The sequence below is a fragment of the Ruditapes philippinarum genome, unplaced genomic scaffold, assembly GCF_026571515.1.
Source record: "Ruditapes philippinarum isolate M1 unplaced genomic scaffold, ASM2657151v2 ctg7711_1_1_1_1, whole genome shotgun sequence".
NCBI lineage: Eukaryota > Metazoa > Mollusca > Bivalvia > Venerida > Veneridae > Ruditapes > Ruditapes philippinarum.
The window spans coordinates 1-13,056 of record NW_026854715.1 but is presented as its reverse complement, the minus strand read 5'-3'; the positions used below and the strand labels follow the sequence as shown (position 1 = coordinate 13,056).

Below are 13,056 nucleotides of genomic sequence, written 5' to 3'. Positions count from 1 at the left end.
TATTATCCTAGCTCAAATTTTCCATGAGAGAATTTCTCCCATTTGCAAAAATATTGTGAGAGATTTCTAATTTCTGTGAGAGAAATTCTCCCATTTATAAAAAAATTATGAGATTTTCAATTTAAGAAATAAGAATTTATCAAATTCAACCATTTTAATATATAATACCATTTGACTAGAACAATTTTGACTAGTATATAGTATACTCAAATTTTATTTTCCATTAACTTAAGTTAAAATTATAGCATGATGCATGTTGAGTATTAACAAGCAGGAATTTTCAATGAATGTCATAATTGTCATTGTTTAAGGCAGTGTTGTCAACTAGGCTGCGGGCAGGATTACAATTTACTGGAAGATTTTTCTGGATTTTGCCTTTTGCCATAAACACAAAGCTTCTTTGAAGTCAAACTCTTGCAGCTTTGGACCCTGAATCATGATTCTCATTAGCTGACCACAATGTTCTGGGGTTAGGCGATTTCTCAATGGGGTGGTCACTGAATTTTGGGCAGAAAATGCTCTCTCACAGTCTGCTGTGTGCACAGGGTGTGTAAGTGCAAGAGCTGCCAACTTCAACAGGTTTGGAAACTGTTCATTATGGAATTTTACTATCAATGACCAGAGTTCATGTGTACTGTGTCTTGGATATTGCTGAAGTTTCACAGTCTTCTTCAGAAGTGACCACTCTGTCCTTGTACTGGTGGCATCTATTACTGGGTCTGATGTAACAACCCTTTTCACTCCACTGCTATCCTCATAGCTGTGAGACTGTGTTGCTCCAAAGTGATCTATGAGAACCTCTAGTGAATCATTTCCCCAGGATTCCAACTCTTCACCATCAAGGAATGTTATGGGCCTTAGACTCAAAGCACAAAAACTGGTCATGATATGCTTGTCTGGGAACCTGAAATAAAATTGCTGATATCAGTTGTACTTAAAGAGTTTTGTTTGATTTTACTAATCTGTCATATGTGCACAAATGGTCAAGCATTCATACTGTTATCTTTATTTTGCATCTGCAACTAACAGTGATGGCATACTTATAAATTTAAAAAAAACTTGATCAAGTCAACAAACAGATCTGAATTTGTTCAAATCTTGGTTACCTGGCTGATATGTTGTCAATCAGGGCAGTGATGAACTGCTCTCTGCAGGTCACTGAATTGTACTTTGATTTTGTTATCTGATGTTGCCCTTTGTAGACATTGTCCTTCATATCTTCGGTAAGAGCTTGTAGAAATGGGCAAGATAACTCTTCCTTTTTCAGCATCTTGTTAAGCTCAATAAGGCATGCATCCACTGACAACTGTGAATAAGATTGAGAAAACAAAATAGTTTAATATTTAAGTATTATCGTGTAAAAATTGGTCATGACTTTATTTTTATCAAGAGTGCTACCGTTCTGAAAAAAAATTGTATTCTGTTTTTCAACACAAAGATTCAAATATTACTTCATATGGTAAGCTTCAGCCTTCTAGTAAGTCCTGAAAACTTCAAACCTTACCTGAATACACAGCCAATATCTACATCTTTCTTCTGAAAGAATAGATTTAATGCCATAACAGGACGAAGGACATCCATCATGGAGTAGGTTGTATAGACAAAGAAATCTTCACCAAGCTTCTTCTTGAAGCCCATAGCTTTAGCATCATTACAAGTTGAGAATAAGGATAGCAGGGAGTCCATTGTTCGATAGACTGCATCTAACGCCTCATAAAAGGATAGCCATCGCACCTGTAATAAAAAAGCAATATATTGTTTCCAAATAAATGTTGATCTTTAGAAGGAATGCAAATGAAACAAAGTACAGAAAATAGAAAACTGAGTTTTATTAAGAATATTTATGGGCAGTATACCCTCTATACATGTAGCTGTACAATTGATTTCAAAGCAAGAAAGGGGTATAAAAGTCTAAGAATAGGTAGGGAGGAGTGTTGTGCAAACACGACAAGTCCTTGCAAAAGCTAACTCAAACTGAAACTTACCTTGTGAACTTCTCTGTATTTCAAACATGGATCATTCAACACTTTTTGCACAACTTCAAGCTTGTCACATCTTTCTGGGCTCTTTTTGAAGTAGTAAAATATAGACTCTAAGATCTGCTGATAATACTTCATTGCTGCAAAAAGGAAAAATAAAACATTTACCATTTAAGTTAGCAAATGGCAAAAGAATGTATGCGACCTTCCTGTAATTTCAATCTCAACCAAGGATTAAGGACTGGACATGCAGTGTTACATTAGTATATGATTAATTTCAACTTCATAACATTTGATCTGACCTCTTTTATTGTCCATTGTGATATATTTGTGGCCTAAATTCAAAAACATTTATTACCTGGAATTTTCTCAGCTGCTTGTTCGGTGCAAAGGGCTAGTCTATGAGCTGAACAGTGAGTGTTGATAAGGTGAGGGTTCAACTCCAAGAAACGACCTGTAAGACCTTTTTTCTTCCCTGTCATAACAGCAGCACCATCTGTACCAAGTCCTAAAAAATATACCAAATAATTCAATCAAATTGTTCTATAATAATAAAATATAATTCAAGATAGAGTGAACTTTTTTATCTCAAAAAGACCTGACAGCTTGAAATATTGACATTTGAGTCTTTTATGACTGAGACTCTGAAGATTTATTGTTGAAACTCACCTGACACCTTTGACATCTGTATGTTTCTTTCACCAAGATGCTGTTCAAGCGCAGTGAAGATACCCTCTCCTGTAGCAGAGGTAATTCTCACATCAGACAGGAATAAAGTTGAAGGTTTCAAGTCGACTGGGTCTACCACCCTAGCACTGATGCACAACTTATGATGCACAACAATATCAGTACTTTCATCTGTTAAAATTGTTATGGTTGGTGATTTTTGTAGTTTTTTCGTCACATCATTGTCAATAAGATCAGATAAAGCACACAAAATGTCGCATGCTGTCTTATAGCTGGAGTAATTTACCTTCTCACCAACTTTCAGTGCACTCGTATTTGGAGTCTCTAAAAACTGAAGAAGTTCCATTAAACTTGAATATTTTGTAAGAGGAATACACTCTTTTGCTAACCAATATACAACCTTCATAACCAACATTATCGACTTAGACTCCTTGCTATCAGCATTGAGCACAGCTTCCTTAAATTGCTGTCTGTGTGACTTGTTTTTGATACTGCAGAGAGGTGATCACTGCTTGCAGCATGCCTCTGGAGGGTTGTGGTCTTAAAATTACTGGTTCCCAGGCCATGGTATTACAATAGTGTAAATTTCTACAAAGATCGCAATACATCTCATTTTTGTTATCGTCAAATTTCAACCAGAAGTAGGACTTTAGCCATTTGTGTTGGAATACTGCTTTTGCTATTTTTCGCTTTCTTCGGCGATGATGGTGTTTCGCCATCAAAATTATTATTTACATCTGAATTTGATGATTTTAGGAACGAAAGAAGAGATTTCTGCTTGTCCGGCTTTGCCATATTGATCACAACAGAAAAACGCTTATAAAAGGAAGAGGGCGTATATTAGACGCTTGGCAATCGTCCAGACGACGTTGATTTAAAGCGCTTTAGGTCAGAAAGTACTAAATTAGCGGAATTTCATTCGGCTGGAAACGGTGCGATAAATTCTCCCATTTAAGGATTTTCGATGCGAATTTTGCAGTGTCCGTGCGAAAAATCGCGGATATCGCGCCCTAGGACAATCCCTGCCCTTGATTTGGTTTGAAGATTATGTCAAGTTACAAGTCCACTGAGGCAAAATATATATTTTAGCTCTTGTTCATCAGGAAGCATCTTTCAATGTTTCTAGTATTCTTGTGTCAGTTATTTCATGTAGATGCACTACTGTGTTTCTAAAAATGAGCTGAGTCACGACAAAACCAACATAATGGGTTTGCGACCAGCATGGATCCAGACCAGCCTGCGCAGTCTGATCAGGATCCATGCTGTTCGCTGTCAGTTTCTCCACTTGTAAAAGAGTTGATAAGCGAACAGCATGGATCCTGATCAGACTGCGCGGATGCGCAGGCTGGTCTGGATCCATGCCGGTCGCAAACCCATTTTGTTGGTTTTGTCGTGACACGGCTCAAATGATCTCAGCACGCTCTTTATACAGTAGGCATCTGTTTGTAAGCAAGACTGAAAACTGAACAAACCTAAAAAGCTTTTGAAAAATGCAACAGGTCAAAGTTTTTGTTTAGGGTAAACCATAATTGATCTTACAGGTTTCCAAAGACAAAGAAGGGATAAAGCATCCTACATCAGGAAATATATCTAGAATACAACAGGAGCCTCAGACTAATGCAAATATTCCTGAAGAATCCCCAGCTAAACCAAGTACATCCATATTATAACTTTCAAAACAAATAATGGAACCAAAGTAGTTTTTTTAAAATCTAATGTTACTTTAAGTTCTTTTTTCTGAATAAAGTAAGGGTTTATCTCTTAAAACAAACTTGTAAGACAAATTAATGATAGTGTTTCGATATCATTGATTAATTCAAGTTCACAATATCTGCCTCCAATTTTGGCATAAAGCATTTCTTGTACCTGAGATTAAGATATGCCCTAATGTTTATTTTCAGAACTGTTTGTACGGTAAATTTTAATCTATTTGCTAATGTTTTGAAAATATGTTTGTTCTAATTTATTCTAGTATAAATATTATATTTACTAAGATGTTTAAACTCCACTATATTTTAGCTACTCCAGCTGTAGATGTTGTAGGTTCACAGACAAGTCAAGCTACAGATCCCGAGGAGTATAAAGTTAGATGCCCCTGTGGCTGCAATGAGGTTTTTTTTCTCTCTATGATATCTATATATTAGCTCTAGTATGCTAGAATACTAGTACTTCAAAATGAGACTTTGTATTGTTTTGGTGTTAAATGTTGTAACAACCAGTAATAATAGGTTTAGATTTTTATTCCCAGTTTAGTAAATATTATTAAAAGATATATGGGCTGCATACAAGTATATTATTGGTTATAAAGAGTTTTAATATGTTATATGGCTCTATATATATGGCTTGAGTTATATTGAAAATAACCGTTTATATATGGCCAAATAATCTGTCAAGAATCTTTAAAATGAATTTATAATACTGCAAACTTCCTTTATTAGAGAAAACAAATTGAATTTCTTCATTAATCGACTGCAAGATTATATGCTGAAAAGTGATGTTACAAACATTTGGTATTATCAAGGGTAATAACAATAACTTGAACAACAATAACATGTAAATACGTTGTCATCTTTACTTTCACAGTCTTTGGTCACAAGTTTATAATGTGGTTTTCTGCAAAGTTGTGAAAGTTTAAAATTGATAATCTGAGAATATCGTTGAATATTTAGGATGATGGTTTGATGGTGATGTGTGCTATATGTAAGTTCTGGCAGCATGGTGTATGTTTCCTCATAGTAGAAGAGGAGGATGCCCCTGATCATCACATCTGTGATGTCTGTGCTCAGGTAATCATTGTTGCCTTTAATATGTAACAATTTTAAATTCCATGGTTAGTTTTTATCTGTTATTAGAAACAACACATCAAATTAAGCTGTTGTAAAATTTCAGCTATACAACAAATCTTAATAAAAGATTGCAGATTACCAAGATGTTGTAAAATCATTTGCCTTGTGCTTCTTTATTATTTTATGTTTTGTGACCATTTAAAGATTATTATAAGCATATTTACAAAATACATGTAGTATGAATTGCTCTATTGTTATTTATGGTGGATTAGCTATTGGAAAGTGTATATCAGAAAAAAATACTGACAAACTCAGAAATAACCAGCTTATTCAATATTGTATATATAATTTTTGTATGTTTTTTTTTAATAAAAAGAATATTTTACAGATTGGTGATCCTGACAGAGAACCAACAGATTTCTATCTTAGTGAATTGTCATCCATCCAAATACAGGTAAATAGTGTTCTTGTCATTAAATCAGATTAAACAATTTTTAAAGAATGCTTTATTTCTTTGTTTAATCTTAGTGTAAACAATACAGCAACTGCACAATTTGTTTTTAATCAAAACACTGATGGGTGTATTCAGTATTAGATATTGTGCCTTATACAACTGTTAGATGTTTCATGTCTTTTCTTTAACAATTCAAAACCCTTAAGATTTTTTTAGTTTTCTCCTTATACATTGTTTAATGTGAATTGAATATAAATACAAAGTATACAAAATATACTATAACTTTTGCAAACTTTAATGAATTGAAAGATAATTTTTTCCACAAATTAATTTGCATTCCAACTAATATGAATATATTAAACTTTCTGATACAGAGATTTTGTTTTTGATTTCAGGCAACTTGTTTATGGAGACGAGCACTCATTGCTTGTCTGGGATTAACTAGGGTACTTGCTCCAGTACTAGCCAAGCGACTAGGAACAGAAATGACAGTTGCACAAGGGTTAATGAACAGACTAGATAAAGAGGGATTTCTCAAATCTGCTGGCAAAGGGAAAAAGTAAGATTGTAATAAAATTGTTGTCTTGAGTATGAACCTTCCTAAAGAAAAGGAAACCTTGCAACTTTCCAAACTATGATTGTATCTGTAGCTGTTTTTTTATATATATTTCAGTAGCAAAAATTATAGAATTAATTCGTCCTGATAAAGGTCAAGTATTGACCGAAACTAGTAGTTGTAAATAAAATAAAGTGTTGACTCGTCTTACTCTCTTACTTGGACTTATATTGATAGTTTATAATGGTGTGAACAAAATGTTGACTTTGGCTAAAAGATTTGAGCAATTTTCAGACTGGGGAAACTGGTGGACAAAGAGAAAATAACAAATGTTGGCATTCCAAAATACATGAAAAAACACGAGAGACAAAAAGAGGCTGATCATGATAATAAGACGGAAATGGTTAGTAAAGTTAGAAATGTTTTTGTGAAATTTAAATCATCAAAGAACATTAAATAACATGCTGTCTTTAGTTTTTGAATGTTTACTTTAGATTTTTAAGAAGAGAAAATTTATAATTATATGTCATCTAAAGCAACTGTAACTTAGAAATGTCAAGTAAGAAAAAACTGGGATGTATTTTAAAGTCCTGTCTTGTTGTGATTTTAAATCAATTGTATTCAAAAGATTAAATAATGAAATAAACTATTCATAGGATTTCTATAGGTTTTGTACTCTTCTCCAAGGCTCTGGGCACTGATAGCAGTTGATGCATGTAGAAACAATTTAACTGAATTTTACAGATTTCGTAGATTGTGTTGGGAATAGTATTGGTACATTTGAAATTGTGCTTTATTCTGAGAATTACATATTTTTTTTCAGACACAAAATGATAAAGAAACAAACAGTAATCTGATGGATACCCAAAGTGAGGTAAGTGATCAGTCCATGATTGAATGGGAAAAGTCTAAATACTTGTTCTATTTTAGTGAGCCTTTGCTAAAGAAAACGTAAAATCAGTGCTCTCTTGAATTCAAGTTGTTTTTTCATCTCATCTAAATTGTATTATCTATTGTAGAGTGTATATTTGTTTATCTTATATTTATTTCTAGGTTGACAAATTAACAGAGAAAACAGAAAGTTTGAAAATTAACAAAAAAGGAAAATTATCAAGAAAGAAAAAGAATCAAAATGAGAAAATTGAAGAGGTAAGAAAAACTCAACAAATATGAAACACGATCAATACTTGTCATTCAAAGAATAGAAAGAATTTGTTAACTTGTTTGTATTTTAAAATGAAGTTGCATTTTTAGGTAAAATGGTAACAATTTTTTGTAGTAATTCAGTATATACGAAGTGACAAATATATTTAAGAATGTGTTTGTATATTTTAGGTTAAAAAAGAAAATATAACTTATGAAGAAAATAAAGTTCAAGAGGAAAATGACAAGAAAAGAAAAGGCAGAAAAAGAGCTGTTTCCAAATCTCAGGAGGTAACAGTTTTATAATTATCTATTTTCTTTTTTGATAACACCGAGGAGTTCAGATAAAGTTAGTCCTGTTAGGGTCATATGATTGTAATAAAGTGATAAACACTTGAAAATTAAAACTTGAAAAAAGTGAAAGGCAAAACTGTTTTAATTTTTGAGTCTTTAAAAAAATCAAAGTAATCCTTCTCTTTTTAGAAACCAAAGTTTCTGTGTTACCTTGATCAATAAATTCCCATCTCGGTAGACTGACAAATATTAATGGTCTAAGTCGTAAAACAAACGTATATATTGTTATAACGGGCATCAAAAATTTTTCACAGTCACTTGTCCTGCAAGACAAGTAGCTTCTAAATCCAATGTACAGGTCACACACAATTTTCTACTCGTCCTCCACCGAGTTCTCTTAAATTCTACTCTTAATTACGAGTGGATGAGTGGAATTTTTGATCTCTTGATATTATAAATTTATTGACTGTATTTTAAAACAGGACCAAGAGTTTGAGCTATCTTCAACACAAGATGTTTTTGATGATCCCAAGAAGAGGAAGAAGGCAAGCATTGTTAGCAAAGACATTATGGTTTAATCATAACCATAAATAAAATAAACTGGAAGTGAAATGCTCAGTTTGATTCTTTTATTACATGTCTTGATTAAATTCAGGGCACTCATATATTTTGGCCTAATAGATTGTGATCATTTGAGTAGTTTCAACACTGCAGTAATTTGATTGACTTAGATGACAAAAATAATGTTGCCATGAGACATCCATATACAAAATGATTTAGTCACCTTATTATGTGTATATACTGTATGCAAGTGTTTCTAATGTTTCATAAAGTAGAAATTGACTTGTAAAAGAGACAAGCTGTATGTTAAATCATACACAGTAGATATCATAATATTGATCATTGATTAAGATTTGTTTTTCGTTTGTTTTCTTAATGTTGCAATAACATGCAGTTGATTGTACTTGTACCTTTTAGTAGAAATAGTCATTGTTAATTATTCTTTATACCATTAATTAAATTAGATTTTAAGGGTAATTTGAATAGGCTTCTTTGTGTATTTGTTATGAAGTAACTTGTTAAGGATTTTTGTTTTTAAAATGAAGATATGTGTACATTAGCTTTTGCAGTTTACTTTGTACCTTGTTGTGTGTGTTGTAAATATCAAAACTTGTTGAATTTTAATTATGATCCCAGCTGTGATATATTAATGTTATGTTTTTGTTATAATATCTGTTGTCAAGGCAATAAACATTTGAATTATGCATTACTTTTTAGTGATTTCTTTTGAGTCTGTTTTGTATCGTGTTTGTATTTCAAGAGATACAATTATAAGTATGTATTATCTTTAATTTTGAAATCTATAACTGTTTGTTGTTACCTCTTGTCTATGAGATGTCAAATATTGTTTGTACTTGAGCAACACTTTGAAAACTTTTAAGTCAATTCCAAGTTCTGGAATTCTTTACCACTAGTATTACAACAAACTTGTTTATTGTAAGAAAATGTCAACTTACATTGTAGCATGAATCAAAAGTGGCATATAAGTTGCATTGGTGTACAAGTAACTTCATTTGATCCATTTGTTATTCAAATTGTCATCAAAAGATCTAGAGATGAAACTCACTTAACCGAGGTCAAAACTTTATACAAATAAATCTGTCTAAACTGCCACATGATGCTTTAAATTGTTTAATATACAACACAAGATCCATATAGATTATCCTGATTTTATTGATGCACATTTATAGCACTAAACAACAAGACATGTGTGTAAAAAATCTAACTGTTAAGACATAACAGCAAGTAAAAGCTTATCATGTAGTTAGAATAAGCAAAAACAAAGTTTGTAATCTAAAAAAATTCATAAATAAAAAGTTGGTGTCTTCTGGCATTTCTAATTAGGTAAATCTGACTTGTTCCATAAGGTAATTTATTAAAGGAAAATAAATCTGTTATGTATGTTACATTTGTTCTGCATAAAAACTTGAAACAAAATTGTACAATAAAAATTGTTCTGTTGTAATAAAAGTTGTTTACATTAATGAATGCCTAAAAAAAAAATTATGAAGGGCAATAACTAATTGGTTATGTTTACTAATTATGGACAATATTTTCACATATTTTCTACTCTGTTCTTTATCAGTATTACATTTTAAATTGCTAATAACACTTAAACCAAACATTCTTATACACTTCCTGTTGGAAGCTATTTTTTCACAGAGACTGAATCAGGGTTATATTGAAAGTTCTTCACTGACTGGATCAATATTTTGTCACCTTAAGACTTGCTAAACCTGCTTCTGTCACAAAAAGTTTTATCTTTGGGTCATTGACTTTATCAAAAGTCATTTTAAATATTGCTTTTTTATTATTACCATGATACAATTATGAAGTAATCTACAGACTTTAAGCACCAAAGCTTGATTTCCCCTCTAAATTAGTGCTAGAACCAAACGAAAAAATTCCTTTTTACTGGATTTTTTTTTTTAATATGAAACATAATTGCTTAATTAAAGAAACCAGCAAATAAAAATAACAATTTCAGGTGTTAATATATTGCAATATTTTCAATCAAATAATGAAATATACAATTTTGTGTATGTGTAATCTTTCATAAAATGTCCACATCTAAATTATTTACAATTCTACTTTTAAGTTATTGAAAGACATGCTTTTTTTGATAATCTAAAACTACATATACTTACAACAATTGGTGACAAGATGATAAAATCTGCAAATTTTTAAAGGTTTAAAAATGAATGAGAGACACCGCAACATCTGCAGATGTTTAAAATATAAGGCATGATGTATGAATTTATTTGATACTGTTAAACAAAAAGTGGGTATTTTTAGATATCTAATTTTGCATAAATTCTAACCAAAAAAAAAATTACCAGGTGAATTGCAAAATTAAGAGTTAAATAAAATGATATAAATATGTTTAAATGTGAACTTGTTTTTATAAAAAAAAAGAACAAATCTTCCTAAATCTAGACTTTGTTATGGTCGTAAAAAAACTTTAATATCTATTTCATTCTCTTAGCGTTAGAAATAGGTATATAAAAAAAAAACTTCTGGGTAGACAAAACATCAATTTTTGAACTTAAATGACAATGTGTTTTTAAAACATCATCAATCTTACATATTTTGTTTAAAATTTATCAATAATTGGGTGAAAAAAGATTAAGATCCAAAATACAACCATGAACTATTAAATACAACTGTTAACTGCATTTATTAGAGGACAGTAAAAAAATGGCTCAAAATACTAAAATCTATAAAATAAACAAAGTTACATTTCCTAGTTCAAATTAAGACATGTCCATTATATACAAGTCGAAAATTTCCCCAAAAAATTTTTCAATTTTCAATTATTTAATGATTTTTTTAAACAAAAAAAAAATTTTAAAATTTAGCCAAAAATTTTTAAGTAAAATGGTTTTTTGGAAATTTGGGAAAAAAAATTTTTAAAAAGCATGTTTAGGAATATAAACCATTTTTCTGAAAAAAAGAAAATTTACAAAACTCTCTAATTAGTGCAAATATGGGGTAAAACTGTCTGTTGATTTTCTTTCTGCTAAAAAATTTTAAATTTAGATCTTTAAATTTTTTGGAAAAATTTTTGATAAAAAAACAAATGTAAAAAGGAAATTTTTTAAAATTTAAATTATATGCCATTTTTTGTTAAAAAAATGACATTGTTTTTTCTTATCACAATACTCTAAACAAAATTAACTGGAGATAAAAGTTATTATATGTATGAAAATATCAACTCCTACAGTGCTTGTAAAGATGACTTGCCCATAACACGAGTATTGTAAGGCTAGTTTGTCCTTATTGTTAGTCCAGCCAAACCTTATTGTTAGGCTAGTCTGACTTTATTGTTAGGCCAGTCTGATCTTATTGTTAGTAAAATTTGATCTTATTGTAAGGCTAGTCTGACCTTATTGTTAGGTCAATCAGACCTTATTGTTAGGCCAGTCTGATCTTATTGTAAGTAAAATTTGATCTTATTGTAAGGCTAGTCTGACCTTATTGTTAGGTCAATCAGACCTTATTGTTAGGCCAGTCTGATCTTATTGTAAGTAAAATTTGAACTCTTATTGTAAGGCTTGTCTGACCTTATTGTTTAGGTCAATCAGACCTTATTGCTTAGGCCAGTCTGACCTTATTGTTTAGGTCAATCAGCCCTTATTGATAGCCAGTCTGACCTTATTGTTAGTCTAGTTTGACCTTATTCATTAGGCTGTTCTAACCTTTTTAAACCCAGCTTGACCTTATTGTTAGGCCAGTTTGACCTTATTTCTAGCCAGTTTGACCTATTTGTTAGGCCTGCCTGACCTTATGGTTGTCAGGTTTTACTATTTTTTGTTAGGTCAGACTGATTAGACACAAAAACCCTAGATAACACTGGCTCAATCTTACCATTTCAAATAGTGAAATTTAAATCACTCAGACACATATTAAAATGATTCTCAAATTAAAACTAGGCAAAGTATATCATACATATTCAGCACAGTTGGGGTGAATTGCTAGAACAAATGAGCCACGTCATGACAAAACCAACATAATGGGTTTGTCACCAGCATGGATCCAGACCAGCCTGCGCATCCGCGCAGTCTGATCAGGATCCATGCTGTACGCTATCAGTTTCTCTACTTGTTATATACTTGGTAAGTGAACAGCATGGATCCTGATCAGACTGCGCTGATGCGCAGGCTGGTCTGGATCCATGCTGGTCGCAAACCCATTATGTTGGTATTGTCATGATGCGGCTCATTAATGATTAAGTAGTTTAGTTTACATCATTTTGACAACATCCTATAACTTACACAGTACTATATACATTTATATCGTTGTGAGTTAAGCACATCAAGAAGAAATATTTTGTATAACACTTGATTACAAATATTTTTAAAGCAAAATCTGATGAACAACAAAGTACCTTAATTTGAAAAAAATCAAAATTTATGCCAAAAAAGCTCAGACAAATTTGAAATTTTTTAATTTCAACGATTATTCAAAAGCATATCAATCTACAGTGAAAAGTGGGTGTCCATGTGTTTCCCATGTTAAGTGCATACACGGGCAAATATTGTTTCTAATTAATATCCTTGAGTGGGGATGAAATGGAAAAATTTCACTTCTCAGAAA

The 13,056-nt window shown here is 31.5% G+C and overlaps 1 protein-coding gene and 1 pseudogene across 2 annotated transcripts in view; one reads left to right on the top strand and one right to left on the bottom strand.

Annotated features, from left to right (window-relative positions):
* Positions 1-9,164, top strand: part of LOC132740866 (HORMA domain-containing protein 1-like) — a 31,842-nt gene extending 22,678 nt beyond the window's left edge. Inside the window, exons 11-20 of one of the 2 annotated variants that reach the window (XM_060728911.1) lie at positions 4,208-4,319; positions 4,686-4,777; positions 5,336-5,452; positions 5,841-5,906; positions 6,302-6,465; positions 6,757-6,865; positions 7,286-7,336; positions 7,516-7,611; positions 7,798-7,896; positions 8,382-9,164. In XM_060728911.1, the coding sequence (XP_060584894.1) occupies positions 4,208-4,319; positions 4,686-4,777; positions 5,336-5,452; positions 5,841-5,906; positions 6,302-6,465; positions 6,757-6,865; positions 7,286-7,336; positions 7,516-7,611; positions 7,798-7,896; positions 8,382-8,477 (1,002 nt within the window). In that variant the 3' untranslated portion in view covers positions 8,478-9,164. Of the gene's footprint in view, positions 1-4,207; positions 4,320-4,685; positions 4,778-5,335; positions 5,453-5,840; positions 5,907-6,301; positions 6,466-6,756; positions 6,875-7,285; positions 7,337-7,515; positions 7,612-7,797; positions 7,897-8,381 lie in introns of both variants that reach the window. The other variant, XM_060728910.1, reaches the window with a different exon arrangement.
* On the bottom strand, positions 136-3,688 carry LOC132740867 (zinc finger protein 862-like; annotated as a pseudogene).
* Positions 9,165-13,056: the final 3,892 nt, after the last annotated feature.